This window comes from Phytophthora parasitica (genome assembly GCF_000247585.1).
Source record: "Phytophthora parasitica INRA-310 unplaced genomic scaffold supercont2.26, whole genome shotgun sequence".
In the NCBI taxonomy this organism is placed as follows: domain Eukaryota; phylum Oomycota; class Peronosporomycetes; order Peronosporales; family Peronosporaceae; genus Phytophthora; species Phytophthora nicotianae.
The window spans coordinates 63,127-80,176 of record NW_008649012.1 but is presented as its reverse complement, the minus strand read 5'-3'; the positions used below and the strand labels follow the sequence as shown (position 1 = coordinate 80,176).

Sequence of the window (17,050 nt, the reverse complement as noted above, 5' to 3'; positions counted from 1 at the left end):
GATTTGGTATGCCTCACAAACTCAAGTATGTTCTGTGTGCGCCACATTGATTTCATCTTCGTATTTTAATGAGAAGACGCGGTATGAGATTTCAAGTTGAAGCGGGTCAAAAAGTTAATCATGGAGCAGACGGAACAAGTTGCGCGCTCGCGACGAAGCAAGGGGAATGATAATGCGACGAGTAAACACAAGAAGAGCACCACTACACCAGGTGAGAGGCTGTTGTATCAGAGTGGAGCTGGCCTGGACGATACTAATGATGCATTGACCTGCAGTTGGTTTCAAGCTCCACACTGAGTTGCTGGCCGAGAAGCGCACGCAGCAGCGCGAGGATAAAGAGGTCGCGCATCTTCGTAACGCTCAGCAGAAAATATTAGGCAAGAAGACAGTCGATGACTTTGCGCAGCTGAAGCTCATTCGACGCGAGTCTGCAGCCACCAGGAGTCGCAGTCTTCACTGCAACGGGAAGACGTTAAACTTATCCTTGTCGAGGAGTGAGTACTTCTACGATGCAATTCTGGGAGTAATGCGATGGCTTTGTAGGTGTTTATTGTTTAGCGATGTGATTGTGCAGAGAACAAGGAATATGAACGTCCTAAAACCAGTGAGCGAGTTCCTGAACGCACCGGTAAGTGGATGCAAGAAGGTTATCATTGCAAGTGACAAACGCTTTAATTCTGCGCTCTTTTTTGCTAGTCCGCTTAGAGTCCCGACCTCTGATGTCTGCACGTCTATCTAGTCCAGTTCTGGTCGCGGACAGCTTACCGCGACGTCCGATGTCCGCCAAGCCAGTACTACAGTCCCAGCATCGCTCCAGTGTCAGCCATACTGTGAGCTTGGGCAGCGACGAAGAAGTGAAGCTGCTAAACAACGCGCGGTCCAAGACGCACTCTAAGAGAAAGAAGAGGAAGAAGAAGATCATCGACCGAAAGTCGGGGCGGCTCTCGTCGTCCAAATCAACTCCAGTTTTGTCGGACAAGGCCGAGCACAGCGGGAGCTTGCCGGTCTGCAAAAGGATTAACATCATTGTCAATATGCGCAACTTGCAGTTGATCAAGGAGCCACATACGCCTGGCGCGGCTTCTCCACCCGTCATTTCTCGTGAAGCGTGGTGCGACTAGTGCAAGTCGGGTCCATTTAAACTTCTCAATGGCGCTGAAAGATCCCCAGTTTTTAAAGAGTTTTACTTTTAGGGGCCATTCACCTCCGCTGGCAGCGGGGACAACGAGTGAATTCTGACCATGACACTTGGGTAAGGCCAACTTCCAGCGCAACCAGCTATGGGGAGAAACCTCCAGACTAATCACACTTTCAAAATTAGTACTTGATGTACCCATACAAACAGTTTTTATTTTCATTGTCTACAGTTACCCTCAGCACAACATATCCCTGTAAAATAACGATGTGATCATCTTCCGCAGGCGAACGTCAAGCTTGGCCATGATGTTCACGTCCACTTCAAGCCACTTCGGCATTTGCGCTGACCATGTCGGCCACAACGTCCGGCCCCTCTCGCCGTCTAGCTGCTTTATCGCGGCAGCTACAGCCCGTGCCATGCGCCGTTTCCACACGGGACCAAACCGTCGCAGAACTTGCAGCGGAGCGTGCCCGCGCCAGCTTCTCGCCTCGCGCCATGGCCGACTTCATCTTCGGTGGGAAGAGGCAGACCGATGTGCGTTTGAAGGCCATGCAGCTACTGGAGGACCATCCAGAATTCCGTAACGATGTCGGAGTCTTTGACCGTTCGCTGGCTGAGCGTCGAGAGCACACTGTGCAACGCTTGCGCCGCCTGTACTCGCTCTTCATGGTGCACGGCGGTGACGTAGAGAAGCGCGAGACATTGACGGACATTGTGGGCGTCTTCGATCTGCCTCTGTGGACACGTAACGGCGTCCACTTCGGACTCTTTTTGGGCGCCATAATGGGTCAGGGAGACCAGGAGCAACAAGACGAGTGGATGCTGCCCACTATGATGCTGGAGCTCTTCGGCTGCTACGGTATGACGGAGCTCGGTCATGGTAGTTTCACGAGGGGATTCGAGACCACGGCAACATTCGACGTAAAGACCGATGAGTTCGTGATCCACACGCCCACAGACACGGCGACCAAGTGGTGGATAGGTGGAGCTGGACAGACAGCCACACACACGGTGTGCTTTGCGAGACTTGTGCTACCGAATGATGATGCTGACCACGGAGTGCAGAGCTTCATTGTGCCACTACGTGACGTGGAGACACATAGCCCTCTATCCGGTGTACGAATCGGTGACATGGGCTCCAAGATGGGACTACAAGGAGTGGACAATGGATGGATCCAGTTCGACAATGTCCGTATCCCAAGAGCAAACATGCTGCGTCGCTATGCTCAAGTCTCGAGAGATGGAGTGTTTTCTCAGACGCAACACAAGGCGCAGTTGGCGTATGCTGCTCTGCTTGTGAACCGTGGCAAGATCGTGACCTTGAGTGTTGGAGTATTGGAGAAGGCACTGACGATCGCTGTGCGCTATGCCGCTGTGCGACGTCAAGGTTTGCAAGTGAATTCTAAGGATCCTCATGTTGAAACGCGTTTACTCGATTACCAGACGCATCAATACCGTCTAATGCCAGTGCTAGCACGCGCGTATGCCTACCGACTGCAGACCAGGCACATCACTCGCCTACTGCAGCAATTTGATACGCAAGGAAGCGACATCTCAGAGGCGCTTTTGGCCGATATTCATGGCACAATGTCTGGTTTTAAGGCGTTTTGTACATGGGATGTCCAGGAAGGAATTGATGCCTGTCGACAGAGCTGCGGTGGCAACGGGTACAGCAAGTACACGGGCCTAGCGGAGCTTCTAGCAGACTTTTCAGTTATGGTGACGTTCGAGGGAGATAACACGGTCATGGCGCAGCAGACAGCACACTATCTAATGCGCTCAGTGGAGAAGTTACGCCGTGGGGAAAAGCTGTCCGGGTCAGTGCAGTATCTGGAGAGAGAGCACGCTAGTAACCTACGTCGTCAGTGGGGTGTAGAGGGTTCTGCTGACTTGAACAATGCGGCGTTGCTTCGAGATGCGCTAGACGTGTACACTGGTCGTCAAGTGCTGCAGGTAGCAGCTAAATTGGCTGCTGGTAATGGAACGACTGAGGCTGAGCGCATGCATTCGTGCCAAGTGGACCTTGTTGAGGTTGCGCGTGTTCACGTGTTCTACAATGTTGCCTCAGCTTTTCTTCAGCATATCGAAGAGCTCAAGATGAAATCGTCAGGAAAGAACGAGACTCTCGTACCAGCACTGGAAGCTCTGTGCCAGCTTTATATTTGTCAAGAACTTGATCGCGGTGCCGCCTTCTTACTCAAACAGAGGTTCATGTCGCCATTCCAGAGCAACCTCGTCCGTGCGAGGCTGATGGAAGGCTGTGCTCGTGTGCGTGATGATGCTGTGGCTCTCGTTGACGCATTCATGCTTACAGATACGGTGGTGAACTCGTCGGTCGGTCGTGCTGACGGCAGCATCTACGAAGGAGCACTCGCCGTTGTGCACCATCGCGTGGGCCCAACCCCGTACTTCGCTACTGCTATCAAGCCAATGTTTGACGGCGAGCTACTGGAATGAGCAAGTTCATTGTATATACACGGACTTCGACACTTTACGAAGTTTTGTTGTGCTAACTTTCAAAATGTCAATAACAATTCTTTGGTTTATTCGTCAACGGAGAACTTAATTTCCGTCAGTCTCTCGCTCTCCTCCCAAAGTTCACGGGCGTCGTCCAGTGACATGCTTTGCTTACTCGATGCTACCGTCCGCGGCCAACCGTAGAACTCACTCAATCCGTGAGGTCCGATAAACTCACCACTGACAACATTCGGATCTGTGGCACAACACAAGATATTGAGTGCGCCTTGAGCATTGCTCTGCGCCCATGGCAGCCAGTGGACAAAGCCGATGATAGCCTTAATGATAACGGAGTTGTAAGTGCTCGCGAGGTTGGGTAACAAGTTGCTTTCCGTGACACCAGGGTGACACACCACTGACAGCACTTGCTTGGGCGAAATGCCTGCCTTTTCCAGTCGTCGATGAAGCTCATAGGCAAACAGCAAATTGGCCAGTTTGGAGGCTCGATACGCGCCCATCGCGTCGTAATTTTCAGGCTTCACACTCAGTTGCTTCATGTCCAGTGAGCTGCCGTGATGAGAAATGCTACTGATCGACACGACCCGCGCTGGTGTAGCAGCTCCTGCCACACCCATCTTCATGACTGGGAGTAACAACGCTGTGAGAGCAAAATGTCCCAAGTGATTCACACCGAACTGCTGCTCGAAGCCGTCTACGGTCTCGCCGTACTCGACGGCCTTAACGCCAGCGTTCAGCACCAGAATGGCGAGTCGATGTCCCGAGAAACGCGTCTTGAAGGATGACGCGAAGTCGCGCACGCTCTGCAACGAGCCGACGTCCAGCTGCATGTACTCCACTACGCCCATGGCGCTTTCAGTGGCTTTGTCGGCCTGAATCTGGCCATTAATCTGCGTTTGCGCTTCGAGACCGCGACTTTCGTTGCGGCATGCCAGAATCACGTGTGCCCCAGCACGAGCGAAGGCCAGGGAGGTGGCAAAACCCAAGCCAGCATTGGCGCCTGTAACGACAACCAAGCGGCCATGCTGCGAGGGCATTTGGGACTCGTCCCATCGGAGAGAGGACGGCGGCATGGCTGACGCGGGGCAGAATGGGCAATGCAGTGCGCTGCAACTTGATGTCAATGAAACGTGACCTGAACGATTGTGATTGAATGAAATCAACGAATGAAGCTTATTGGTTGAAACTGATATGATTAGTCAAAAGGCCACTTCAACTTGAGCCCGGCTCATCACGATGTTGACCACATAGGCGCTAAATCGACTCCGTTGTTGTCCCGGTGGCCACAAAGATCTGCGCAGTAACCACAATGCAGCACCTCTGCTCTATAGCAGGCAGTCAAGGAAACAGCAGGTTGTCTAGGCCATGACGAACGTGATCATGCGTGTGAGCGCCAAGAATGATACAATTTCTTCAAAAAACGAAGTCGGTTGTTAACAGTAATAGCAGCTTCACTTGTGCAATGGTTGTTCAGCCTAGCACGATAAGGGTGAAGATTTAGTTGCACCTAGAGCAAGTCAGCTACGAATATCGTAAGACGCGACTTCCTGCTCCAGCTATAGCTTCTTGTTATTTTTTTTTCAATCTGCACAAGGCGTACAGTAGAGAAGTAAATTAAGCGAGATGAGAAACCACTAGAGCCGGAAGTGATTCCTCTCACCTGTGCACGATGAAGTGGTCGAACGTAACCAGGCAGCGTTCACTTCGATAAGTTGTTGTCTTCCAAAGATGCTCCACTGTCATCAATCGCTTTCACCTTGCAAGATTTTTTGTACACCGGTACGCTGTGATTAAACATATCGGGACGAGGATTCAGTAGCTACACAGTACCCTGACTTTGCCGGCCCTCCAGTTTTATCCTCTCTCGAGCAACAGCGCCTCGGTTTCACGCCTCAAACCAAGCCTTGTTCGTTGTCATCAAGCGTATCAAACTACTCCTTGGAGGCTTGAGCAGTGCCGCCCCGATTCAGTCGAATTTCTTTTGATATATCTTGTCTTCGCGTACCATCAAAAGTAGCTCGCTTCGACCCGATCGTCTTCTATGCTGGCTACCGCCAGGATCCGTCGCCGCTCTCCTCACAAAGTACACGAGCGTTGTTAGCACAAGATGCCAAGTACACGCACTACGCGTCACACACTTCATATTAGCCTGGGTCGCTGCTGGAAAAACATGGCAACTCGTCGGCAAGTACACATTACGCAAGCCGTGTCAAGCAGCTTGCCAGTGCACCACTGTAACTCTCTGTGAGCGCGACCAACATGCTGCTTTTACTGGTCCGAACTCGACAACGCAACGGTGGCCAGCAGAACCGAACCTTGGACGACCAGATACTCGCCTACGTGCCACCGACGGAAATGTCCACGAACAGGCAACGCAGCAACAAATCAACACGCCAAAACCCCACGGCACTGCCGTCCGTGGCGGCAGTCACAAGCCATGTAGAGCCGAACGTTACGCACCGGCGCTCAAGCACTGACGCACGCGAAGCCATTCCACGTCAGCACCATCGGTGCCACCAAGCACCAAGTGCGAGCGCACAACGCAGCCCCAGATCTGTCATGCTGTCAACAACAGCACTGCTTGAATCACGGCGAACGACGCTGACGTGGTGCATCAATGTTCAGAATCGAAAAGATACTTTTTGCTAAATCACTGTTGAACCCATTTCGAACTCACAACTATTGCTGCTGCTTGGGGCCCAAGTTGGGCAGCAACAATGAGAGCCACGTCAGGATAGTCGCCAGCTTCAGAAGCGCCACACTGCGCAATGCAGGCGCATCCAAATTGGCGCTGCGACAGCTCCGGTCGAGCCCAAGGAGCAGCTCCAACCGGCTCGGTCATTTTTCACCAAAATTGAAGCGGCAGGTGCTGAATGTATTTTATGGCTGGCGCCGCTGATGAGTTGCCCCGCGCTCCTCGCTGGTCAGACCACGACAGATCTCGCAATGAAGGTCTTTTTTCACAGGTATCGCAGCTTCCGAATAAGTTTTTCGCCTGTCACATTTAGGTGCTACATGTAATAGCAACCCAACCGATCTTGGAGCCATGCCGGCCGTGCACACCCAACAGCAATGGCTCAACAGAGCCATTGCTTTTGCTGACTAGGTTCGTTCGGCCGTCCCACCAACGGTATCCAATAAGCTTGTGGCTCGTGGCCGCTAGAGCGCTCGCCGTTGCAGCGGCCCCGCAAAATGCGAGCTTAATCACCACATGGTGTCTTGGCCTGGTTGAAGGGGCCATGCGTGTCCATGCTCTTCAGTGTTCGCTGTGCCATCAATCCGCTCTTATCTCTGCTGCCACGCCCGACGTGTCAGTACATGTATCATATCCCATTGACGAGTCTCGCTTAAAGCGCTGGCAGTGACTGACAAGTCGCAGCCATCCACAACGCAGCAACTTTGCCTCAGCGCAGACGTCCGCAACCGCTTCGATGGGGAAAAATGTCCGGGTGATATGATGCCAGCGCTGCCACCACGCGCTGTCGGCATTGGCCGAGCGAGGAGTGATGAAAATTCACTTGCTGCCGCGCTCCAGTCTCTGCTCGGTTAATGCCACAAAGACTAGCCATCCTGGCAAGGCTTTCCCGGCCAATAAATTTACAACACGCCGCCGTCATGAAGGACTCCTTTATCGACGCCCAGCGCACCAAGACGCCGCCTGCAACAGCACCAACTGCTGCATGCAAGACCAGCTTGACTATCGCCACCAGCTGTGAGACCATCACTGCACCGTCCAAAACGTATCTTTTCAAAAGTATACTTTAATCCAAGTCAACGCCCGTTAGGCAGAATTTACAAAAAGAAAGTGTTTGGACGCATCACCGTTGCCCTGTTTCTGCGGGTTGATTTTCGTGGCCTGCTCGCCCTGTCGCTCCGGGCACCAACAGCGTGTGCCACTGCCCTCACTTTCCGATACGCCTCGAACAGGGCAAGTCGCTTGTTGCATTTTTGGTGGAGCTGGTCGCTGTATCGTTCTTCGACCCCCCCACCCACCCAAACTCACACACACAGATACTCGCTGGTGCCCGCATCGCCACCATATTGCCACCAAGATGATGATCCCGGAGTATTCCCCGCGGGGAACCTCCATCACCTACAGGAACGTCACGGCTGTGCCGCCCATGGTGTACCGCCTGAGCCTCAAGCCGGCGTCACTTTCGCCATCCAGCTCCCCAATGGCCTCAGCCGCCACCCCCACGACACCAAGCGCGACCGCCATAGTCTACGTGCCAAGCCGCCCCACCATCTCGAACAGCTCCAGTACAGGGACACTGGTGGCCACTGGAAGTTTCCGCCGCACTCGCAGACGTAAAAGCCACTCGGAGTCGGCACTGCGTCTGGAGCGCATGCTAGCCCCCGCCGCCCCGACCAGAGGCGCCGCGCGTACTCGCCCGTACTCAGCAGGCGACGAGATCGACCTGGTCCGCACAGTGGCCATCTCTGGATATTCCAAGAATAGCCATGGCACCTGGATGTTTAAGGTGGACGTTGGTGGACCCAGCGACAGTAACGCTTATGTGGTGCGTCGCCGCTTCACAGACTTCAAGTTGCTGCACGAGGGCCTGTCAATGCTGTCAGAGCTGCCCGAGCTGCCACCACATGGCATCGTGTCGGTCTTCCAGATGTTCGTGTCTCCTGATAAGCTGCTTACCGCACGAGCGGCGCGCTTGCAGGAGCTCCTTCTGGTAATCCACGCGCATCCGACGCTATGCAAGAGTAAGGCGTTTAGCACCTTCATTGGTAAGAACCCGAGCAGCTACGACGCTGGCTATGTGAGTCTATCGGGCTACGAAGTGCCAGCAAGCCAGCGACCGAGTCCAGCAGGGTCTTTCGACGCCAGCTTCTCGGTGTAAAGAGGGAGAGAGAAAGAAAGAGATATCGTCGAAGTAGAAGAAGAGAACAATAACGAGGGAACACAACAATCAACAAGAGGGAGAGACGAGAGAGGGCGATTTGATCGAAGATCATGAAGACACCACACACGTACAATAGGTGGAGCTACTGGAGAAGAAAGTAAATTATTTATTTACTGAGTTTATCGACCCATGTACTGCAAGGGTGCAATACACGTAACCATGAGTGTGTCTTCTTGTCTTGTTACGTTTTTCACGATGACCAGCAACTTCTGCCCAGACGACGCGAGGAGAAAGCTGCCCGCTCTGCTCGAGGCAGCAGACGCGCCACTAACGATCGATCAGTGACCAGCGGTCACCGCGGTGATGTCGAGAGCGTGGGATCGTTGAAGACATCGTCGATCCATGGTGGCAAGAATCTCGCACCAACAACTTGGTTCTCAAAAAGACCTCGCTTACCGAGCTCGCCACAGTCTTTGCAATGCAGGCTTCTTGGTCTCCATTATTGTCCCCCCATTATTGGAGCGAACGCATGTAGCCAGCAACCCACAATATGCTGTTGCTGCGACGAAAATCCATCCGGAGATAGGAGCTTGAGTTGGTACTTGCTTTAGGAGTAATCACAGGTTACACTATCGTAACCTTGAGTTACGACACTTTCCAAAAGGTTACGCTAACCAATTTCATCTCCGAACCGAAAAAAAATGCCGTCGTCTGTGCTACTCCCGATCCTGCGCTGCTCAACGCGTATACCTGCCGCCGCGCGAGGCTTCTCCACTATCAAGCGCGCGAAACCCATTCGCGTCAAGAAGAGTGAGGCACGTCGTATCGTGCCTGAAGCGCCCAAGCCGAAGAACGCACTTACAGAGGCCCCTGCGCCGCCCCCGCCGGCCAACCCCTTCGTACAGTCCGAGCAGCAGACACCGCAGACGTTCGGGGGTGTCATGAAGGAGGTCAGTAACTGGCCATACTGGCGCCTTGAATTATTGGTGAAGAGTTGAGGGCTTACTTGTTGATGATTGATGTATAGAGTTTCGTGTGGGGCCTGGGTATGGCTGCCGCGTTCTCCGTGGTCGGCATAATTTTCAGTAGCATGGAGGAGGTGCGTTTGGTTTTGCATTAAGCATGCGTAGCGTTTTAGTGTACGCTTAGCTTTTTCATGCTGTATTTTTGTGGCTAGACAACATCTCCCGGCAAATTCGAGGGCAGCATCGTGATCCCAAAGGACGAGCAATGAGCTAAAGCAACCCCATAAGGTGTCAAGCCTATCCAACGATTTACTTGTTCATTCAATGCCAATTCTAATCAGAAATGCTCGGCAGCCACTAGCCACCACTCCTTGCCGCCATCTCGGCGTCGTACATACTATAACGTTATTATGCTCTCGCTTTCATGCCTTTCATCGTCGTGCTCTTCCGATGGAGCCCGCATAGGTAGGTTTGCTGAGCCTCCATCACTCCACTTGATCCGAGAGCAATTTAATCCCAGTCATCATCCGAGTCCGAGTCGGCGTCCGACTTGGTTTCCTCGTACTCGACGTGGATGCGCCGCATGGCCATGGCATTCGTGATGGCTTCATTGATTGAGCCTGGTTGTGTGAGTGCTGGTGGCGGCGGAGGTTTTGCGGCGGTTGATGCACCGCCAGACGAGCTGTCACCCGCCGAGTCTCCAGAGCTGGTCTTCTTAAGCTGAGTACCCTGTCGAATCGCTGCCAACAGATCACCACGACCACCAGCGAACGGGTTCGGACGTCCAGATGGCAACCCCGTTAGTGCTGGTTTTGGAGGTTCTGCAGGTGGTGGAGGAGGTGCAAAGCTCGCCCTGGAACTCGCTCGAGAGCTCAGTCGTGAACGTGATCGAGTCTTCTTGCCACGCTGCGTATCTTCAGCAACCGAACTGATAACACTGCTGGAAAAGTCCGATGTTCTGGACTTCCTCCGTTGTGTTGATGACGCTGCAGATTCACGTCGCTGTCGTGTCATTGGCTTCGGAGTATCAACCGATGTGTCTGAGTCCGACTCTGGATCGGAATCCAAACCAAATAGCCCCTTCGATACCTTTGGTTTGGCAGCTCGAGGGAGACTATCGCTTCGAGATGACGTAGACAATACTGTCTGTTCCTTCCTGGGCTGAGGTGCTACTGGGCTTCTTGGAGGTCGTCCGATGGATTGAGAACCATTCGTAGCACTCGCGTTTGGCTTCTGGTTCGCCAGTGCACGCGCAAAAGCACCGTCGATGTGGTACTCAAACTGGAACCGCTCGCTTGACAGCACTCCAGGTAACGCCACCAACTGCTGCAAATACAGACGGAATTCCTGCGCACGCTTCTCCATGTTCTCTGGTTTTGTGTTGTTACGCAAGCGATGCTTCGACGGGAACTTGGGCAATGTGATCCCAGGGAAAGCTGCCGTCAATCGCGTGTGGATCTCCTCAAACTCCGAGTACGTGAATGAAAACGTGTGCTCCATGTTTCCAAACTGGAGCGTAAACGTGAACACGCCGACTGACTTTCTTCCTTCGGTGCGCAACGCAGATGACATGAATAACACAACAACACTGGGCCCTGCTCCGCCGGCTCCAGCATTGTTCCTAGGGACATTCTTGGGACTTGTAGACTCCGTTTTGCGTGGCTGCGCGGAGAATGAGATATCTACGCATAACAGGTCAGAATGACGATATCAAACTAATACTAATGATGCTAGAGTACGTACCATTGTCGGATTCGGAGTCGCTTGATACTTCATCACTGCTCACAGACGGCGCAAGGGCCGCCTTCTTCACCGGCGTTGGGCGCGCAGCCACACTCAAATCACTGGAACGCATACTGGTTGAAACACGAGAGTTGCCATTTGCCGCCTTGCTTTTCCTTCCACCCACACCAAATAGTCCAGTATCGGAATCATCGTCCTCCTCGCTGCTACTATCATCGAATAATCCTCTACGACCAGAGTTCGACTGTGTCTTGGGTTTGGATGGTGCATCCTGCGCCATCGCCTTCTTCAAGATCTCCTTCCCTTCAGCACTCAGCTGAGAATCACGTTTCCGATTGCGCACCTTCCCGTTTGCTTCTACGGGACTTAATGCACTGCTGGCGACGCTCATCTCCTCAACAGTGTCTGCACGGTTACGACGGATCGCTGCTAGGCTCGCAGCGAACGCGTTTGCCATCGAAGGCTCAGGAGCTGGAGGGCTATTACTTCCATTCGATCGGTTCGCATTCTTCTTTGGTTTCCTGTCAGGCACCGCGTAAGTATTTGTTGTTATTGAACTCATTGTGGACCCAAACGAGTCGCGGCGGCTCGTGCGAGATGCTCGAGACGTAGATTTTGGTCTCCCACCACCCAAAATTGCAGCCAAATTGTCTTGAACATGTTGTTTGTTCTTGTCTGCACTCGAAATACGACGAGTGCTTTGCGAAAAAGACGCGCGGGATGCGATGAGGTCTTCGTCTCGATCGTAAGCAAAGGAATCAAACGATGCACTGCGTAAACTGCTGCTGGACCTTGAGAATCGAGGCTCGCCGTCATTGAAACTCTCGTGGTCGAAGAGTGGAGGAGGCGGCGGTGGAGGGGGAATGCCCATTGACGCTCTAGAAGACACGGAGATACGAGAACTGCTGGACCAGCGAGGCGGTGGCGGGGGAGGAGGCACGTTGCCCATTCCACCATCATATCTGGAGCCGGTCGCAGACGACACTGAAGAAAGTCGAGATGACATGGAAGAACTGTCCGATATGTCACTCCCAGAGGATCCCAGGCGCACCGGCGAGTCAGTGTGTACAACACCACCGACCTCGAAAACTGCGCACAAATTTGTAATCACGTTAGACCGAAAATTGCTACAATTTTCAGTAGAAAAGCACTTACATTGTCCTGGAGGAGGAAGTTCCACGCGAATTTTCGCCTTCTGCTCCACCACTTTGGTGTGTAAGGGTTGAACATTCTCCGTTTTCCCTCCTGCTGCTTCCTCCAGACGCCGTCGGTATGCAGCCTTGTTGACTCTTCCCATAGTAGGTGCATGTCGACGCTGTAGTCTCTGCTTCCTCTTCTCCAGCATCCTGGCTGTGTCGTCGTCTAGTGAGCCAATATCATCGATCCGTTCCAACGGCGTCATATTGTTAATCTCTTCCTCTCGAGCTAGTAGTCGGTCCTGCTCCTCCTTGATCATCCGCGCCTTCTTCTCCTTCCACTTGCGGATCTGCTCCTCTTTTTCTTGTTGCAGCCTCTTTTCTTCCTTCTTAACTCGACGTCGTTCACGTCGGACTTCCTCCCCTGCTGCACTATGGGGATCTAGTACAGCCATGAACCCTCGACACCATTTCTCGAGGTCCACGCGGTTGAAAGCTGCCAGATGCATCCGCGACTTGGCGTTGCGCTCTACTTTGAGCTCCAGTCCGTACGAGTCCACCTTGAGTAGACCATCTCCATCCCAACCACCGAACCCGAGCAGATACGCAGTATCCACCTTGTTGCGGGTCTCGCCGTCGCTGTTGTCGAAGAACTCGAGCTTGCGGTTCATTGTGAGCACTACATAAATCTCCGTAAGGCCCTTACTGCTAACAGTTGGCTTCCCGTTGAGAGGCCTGGCACCTGCGCTGTGTGGGGACGCGACTCCATCGCGCCTGCAGAGCAAGAAGCCCTCCTGCACGACCCAGGACCCACCGCCCATGGTCTGGTCCGGGGAGCTTTTGTATGGGGTTTCTGGGTTTGAAGACAGTCGCAGAGAAAGGAGCATTGTCCGGAGTCAAGTGTCTCCTTTTGACCTGGATTCTTACGTGACTGAAAGAGAGGATAAGTGTGTAATGCGACAGAATCCGGACACAGAGTTGTTTGCGACATCCGTATTTTTGGACATGATGACGCACTGAAGTTGAACCGATAAACGGGCGGAACTTGCCGTGACTAGCTAGACACTATGCAGTAGCGACTGCGCTTGGCTGAGCTCCTCATACAGCGCCAGAAACTTGTTCTTGCTCATGTTGAGGCAGAGCTCTCGACTTTCGGATGCAGCAGTTGTCGCTACATTGCATTCCACGACCGGCTGGTCCAGCTTCAAGTTCAGGATCACTTTGGACGGGGTGTCCACTTTCCACTCGAGTTTTTCGACGCCGGGGAACTAGCACAAGCATAGCAGATATCACACATATGAGAGTGACATCCGCAGAGTCGAGGAGAAGAAGAAGATGTACCTGAAAGCGCTGGGCGCGTTGCTGGTCTTGGATGCGAGCGCGATGGTCCTCGTAGCTCTGCGCTATGGCTTCCGCAGTCTCCTGTTGCATGCCCAACTGCTGCAGTTCCTCTACTAGATCTGAGCGCTCGACATCGTACTTGGAAGCATGCATCAAGATGAAGCGCAACACAGCAACTGCAGCCTGCAATGTAGCTCCAAACATCAAAATCCAATCTTACTCAGCTTAGAATGATCAAAACTCGCAGACCTTGGCGTCCGTAGCATCCTCAAACAACTGCTGCGCCTGACTCAGCTCCTGTTGGTATAAATCCAGCACTAAGCCCTTTGATCCACCCTTCGGCATCTTGCAAGCAATATCTTAGTTGCTCCACGCACCTGCACCACGATATCGACACCAATTGCTTCGCACATAACAACCAGATCATTGGTTGTCTGTGAATCAACTCCAACACCAACACCAACACATCACAACAATGAGCACATTACTCCGTTGTTTTAACGGTTTAATCAAGACAAAAAGACGCACCACTTTTGTGTGCTCGCCCGACAGTAGCGGCAGGTCGGCCAGCAGCCAGTCGGGCGGCTCCAGGCCTCCACAGAACCGAAACTTCTGCACCACAGCAATGGCTAGTAAGTTTACCGCATAGCATCGCCCTCACAATACCGCCAGGGAGTGATTTTGTACGCGTACAAGCGTGCATCTTGGTGGTCAACCAGCACTCTAACACGCACCATTTCTCTCGCTTGTAAAATACTCAGATCTGATTCTCAAGAGCGGGATCCCAAAAGGTCGCAAAGCTATTCTGATAACGAGGGACAGCCCCGAACAACTTGACGGTCTTATTGTGACGCACGCGATGGCTGTGGCAGTGCTGTCTACACCGGAGCATCGTAAGGACACGGCGGGAGACAATAACAACACAGGCGCCTTCGCTTTGCTACTCGTGCAAGAGTGGCTGGTGGCCTGCAAGCTCGCGTCCACTGCGCAATGTCTTGTTGACGAATGTACGCGAACGGAGCGAGATATTCCATCCAGAATGGTGTGGAACCGAATGGTGGAGAGCTTGGGTTTTGGCCCTCGGAGTCCGGCAACTGGAGGGAAACACAGTGGCGGTAATACGACATTACTCGAAGCTCTCATCCGGACAGTTGTAGATCAACACGAGAAAGAAATAGCACAAACGCTCCGCAACCAGGCAATGGTTCCGCAACAGCAAATTGTGATCATGAGCAAGAAGAGAGAGTTGAAATTCGTTGGCAAAAGATCTTTGCCGATGTCCAGCAATAATACCTCCGATAGAACACCCAAACTTTCGAGTTCTTCGTCTTCGATTGGGCTCCGACCAAAGTCTGCGATGGTCTGCAAGAGCACATCCGATCTCATTTCGAAAGCTAGTGTTGAGTCGATCAATAGCGGCTCAAGGTCTTCGATGTCGCCTGGTATGCGCTCCTTCGTGAAAAAGACTCCCGGAACGAATAAGAGACCCATTAGTGCTACCAGTGTGCTCACTCCACATAAAGACCTCGTGGTGCAGAAGAAAGCTGTAGCACCAACTAGAACTCCATCATCGCGCTCACCAACGTCTAGTAGTGCTCTTCATGACGGGATAGGGACGGCAGATGCAGTAACGAAACCAATTGCCCACCACAACAACTTGGTGGTGGGGCTTCGTGCAAGTTTGCCTCATATCGCGGATTTTACTGGAGCAGCGATTACACCAGAAGTCGACGAAGGCGATGAAGAAGATGGAAGCTCCAAGCAGGACGAGATGACTGCTCAACAAGCACCAAAGTTGTCCCTCGAGGAAATGAGTGAGGAACGTCTCATGGAGCAGTTTGGATCGATCTCGCGTTGTGCCATCAAGAAGCTACGTCGTGTGTTGGCAAAATCGCATGCATATTCACAGGAGTTCGAGAAGTCTCAGCGCACAGTTGACAAGATCAAAACACGCGCTAAATTGCGTCAATTGCGACGCGTACTTGCGGAAGAACAGACACCGTTATTAACCAGTACCATGGCGGCTCTCACGAGTGAGCCATGTTCACTTTGCTTGTACGTGTTCCCGAAGAAGAATCTCACAACTAAAGTATCCTACAAATGCATCGTTGATCTACGATCGTCGTGGGCAGTAGCGAACGGGACAGCAACAAGCAGTGACGAGGCTGCACAGCAAGTTGCGGAGGGAATGACGCATGCGAGGATGACGCATTTGTACGACGAGGCTCCAGTCTGCGTGTTTTGCTCGCAGCTAGTACTAAACTCCTCCTCGTATCGAGTACGTTTGCTACGTATTGCGCCACTTGTTTCATCTAACACAATGTTTGCATGATCAGCCCTCGTCTGCTGAGCGTCGAGCACAGCATGCCAGGGAGCGACACGAGGCTTTGAAGAACTTGAAGGATCTCGAGGCGAAGGAGCAGCATGACCTCGAAAAGTGCGATCCGCTCGACTACCACAGCTACGAGCTCAACAGCGACGACGATGACAGCGATATTGAAGAGGTTGTGGAGGTGAAAATGGATGGCCGCCCGCAGGTGGTTCGACGACGTCGGCGACAGACCATGCGCGCTCCAGTGCAGCTCGGCGTGGTGTCCAAACGCCTTCACTACGACCACTTACGGAGCGACTCGATGCACATGCTCACACTGAACGAGTGGCAAAAGATCACGCGCTAAAAGAAACAAATTGCAACATGATCCAACAGCAACTGCAACAGAGTGTTAGCCAAAGCCATCTGCTACATGTAGCGAAATGCGACTAAGACGTTCGCCACGGGCAGACGTAAATGACCTATCAGCTATATTAGCCAGATCATGTAGTACATACTCCAATATTGTAGTGTATCGGGAAGTCGAAGCGGACCGAAGCACCGGAAGACTCTGCTGGAGACTTTACCACCACCGCTGACGAATAGTGGCTACATTTCAACAATGCCGTCCACAGCAACAGAATCAGAGACGCATTTGGGAGTAAAATTTGGGCTAGATTTAGACTGACGATTTGCGAGAACCTCAGTCTGAGATGGCTGCACACGTACGTGGCCAAGGCGACTGGCCTTAGGCGAGCAGGTCACAGTGCTGGCTAGCATCAACCGGTATTGTGTGCTCCTTCGAGTACGATCTCCACCACCAGCACTAGCAGATTTCTAAACAAAGAAGTCAAAGCGTGTGAAGGGGACAACACAGGTGCATCTTCGGAGTTGTAGCGTGGACAGCTGTGTCGGTGCTTTCCTTTACGTTTCGCTCCCAAAAGCACTTTTGTATTCCCATTTGCGTCACTGAAAAACGAGAGGATATGTGCGCAAACGGTGCAGTTATCCTCAAATACCCTAAAAGAGGTGCTCCGTCAAGATAGACCATTGGTCTTACCAAGAACGGTATCACATGTAGACCT

General features: G+C 52.6%; 9 protein-coding genes across 18 annotated transcripts; 5 read left to right on the top strand and 4 right to left on the bottom strand.

Annotated features, from left to right (window-relative positions):
- The first annotated feature begins 94 nt into the window (after positions 1-94).
- On the top strand, positions 95-1,347 carry PPTG_11019. 2 transcript variants are annotated; one of them, XM_008907265.1, is made up of 4 exons: positions 95-211; positions 276-494; positions 575-628; positions 706-1,347. In XM_008907265.1, the coding sequence occupies exons 1-4, from the start codon at positions 121-123 to the stop codon at positions 1,119-1,121; spliced, it is 780 nt and encodes a 259-aa protein (XP_008905513.1). In that variant the 5' UTR covers positions 95-120; the 3' UTR covers positions 1,122-1,347. The 2 variants fall into 2 exon arrangements, with proteins under 2 accessions (XP_008905513.1, XP_008905512.1); XM_008907264.1 differs by having other exon boundaries at positions 96-211; positions 697-1,347.
- A 78-nt stretch (positions 1,348-1,425) lies between these two features.
- PPTG_11018 (hypothetical protein) lies at positions 1,426-3,695 on the top strand. Its single transcript, XM_008907263.1, has one exon. It carries the CDS (start codon positions 1,487-1,489, stop codon positions 3,593-3,595), a length of 2,109 nt encoding a protein of 702 aa, XP_008905511.1. The 5' UTR covers positions 1,426-1,486; the 3' UTR covers positions 3,596-3,695.
- On the bottom strand, positions 3,586-4,749 carry PPTG_11017 (hypothetical protein). The gene has a single exon (XM_008907262.1). The coding sequence runs from the start codon at positions 4,684-4,686 to the stop codon at positions 3,682-3,684; it is 1,005 nt and encodes a 334-aa protein (XP_008905510.1). The 5' UTR covers positions 4,687-4,749; the 3' UTR covers positions 3,586-3,681.
- A 1,200-nt stretch (positions 4,750-5,949) lies between these two features.
- On the bottom strand, positions 5,950-6,854 carry PPTG_22901 (hypothetical protein; the record flags this gene model as incomplete). The annotated part of the gene is made up of 2 exons (XM_008907261.1): positions 5,950-6,086; positions 6,647-6,854. 2 exons carry the CDS (start codon positions 6,852-6,854, stop codon positions 5,950-5,952), a joined length of 345 nt encoding a protein of 114 aa, XP_008905509.1.
- A 673-nt stretch (positions 6,855-7,527) lies between these two features.
- On the top strand, positions 7,528-8,700 carry PPTG_11016 (hypothetical protein). The gene has a single exon (XM_008907260.1). It carries the CDS (start codon positions 7,666-7,668, stop codon positions 8,464-8,466), a length of 801 nt encoding a protein of 266 aa, XP_008905508.1. The 5' UTR covers positions 7,528-7,665; the 3' UTR covers positions 8,467-8,700.
- A 373-nt stretch (positions 8,701-9,073) lies between these two features.
- On the top strand, positions 9,074-9,854 carry PPTG_11015. Of its 2 annotated transcripts, XM_008907258.1 has the most exons (3): positions 9,074-9,419; positions 9,497-9,568; positions 9,647-9,854. In XM_008907258.1, exons 1-3 carry the CDS (start codon positions 9,171-9,173, stop codon positions 9,701-9,703), a joined length of 378 nt encoding a protein of 125 aa, XP_008905506.1. In that variant the 5' UTR covers positions 9,074-9,170; the 3' UTR covers positions 9,704-9,854. The 2 variants fall into 2 exon arrangements, with proteins under 2 accessions (XP_008905506.1, XP_008905507.1); XM_008907259.1 differs by having other exon boundaries at positions 9,497-9,854.
- PPTG_11014 (hypothetical protein) lies at positions 9,654-13,165 on the bottom strand. The gene is made up of 3 exons (XM_008907257.1): positions 12,333-13,165; positions 11,178-12,266; positions 9,654-11,116 (listed from the first exon to the last, which is right to left on the bottom strand). The coding sequence occupies exons 1-3, from the start codon at positions 13,132-13,134 to the stop codon at positions 9,945-9,947; spliced, it is 3,063 nt and encodes a 1,020-aa protein (XP_008905505.1). The 5' UTR covers positions 13,135-13,165; the 3' UTR covers positions 9,654-9,944.
- On the bottom strand, positions 13,143-14,684 carry PPTG_11013 (hypothetical protein). 8 transcript variants are annotated; one of them, XM_008907253.1, is made up of 6 exons: positions 14,348-14,684; positions 14,183-14,266; positions 14,032-14,088; positions 13,904-13,951; positions 13,655-13,837; positions 13,143-13,581 (listed from the first exon to the last, which is right to left on the bottom strand). In XM_008907253.1, exons 3-6 carry the CDS (start codon positions 14,065-14,067, stop codon positions 13,372-13,374), a joined length of 477 nt encoding a protein of 158 aa, XP_008905501.1. In that variant the 5' UTR covers positions 14,068-14,088; positions 14,183-14,266; positions 14,348-14,684; the 3' UTR covers positions 13,143-13,371. The 8 variants fall into 8 exon arrangements, with proteins under 8 accessions (XP_008905501.1, XP_008905497.1, XP_008905498.1 ...); XM_008907249.1 differs by having other exon boundaries at positions 14,389-14,684; XM_008907250.1 differs by having other exon boundaries at positions 14,183-14,263; positions 14,389-14,684.
- PPTG_11012 (hypothetical protein) lies at positions 14,464-16,517 on the top strand. The gene is made up of 2 exons (XM_008907248.1): positions 14,464-15,932; positions 15,991-16,517. The coding sequence occupies exons 1-2, from the start codon at positions 14,514-14,516 to the stop codon at positions 16,330-16,332; spliced, it is 1,761 nt and encodes a 586-aa protein (XP_008905496.1). The 5' UTR covers positions 14,464-14,513; the 3' UTR covers positions 16,333-16,517.
- Positions 16,518-17,050: the final 533 nt, after the last annotated feature.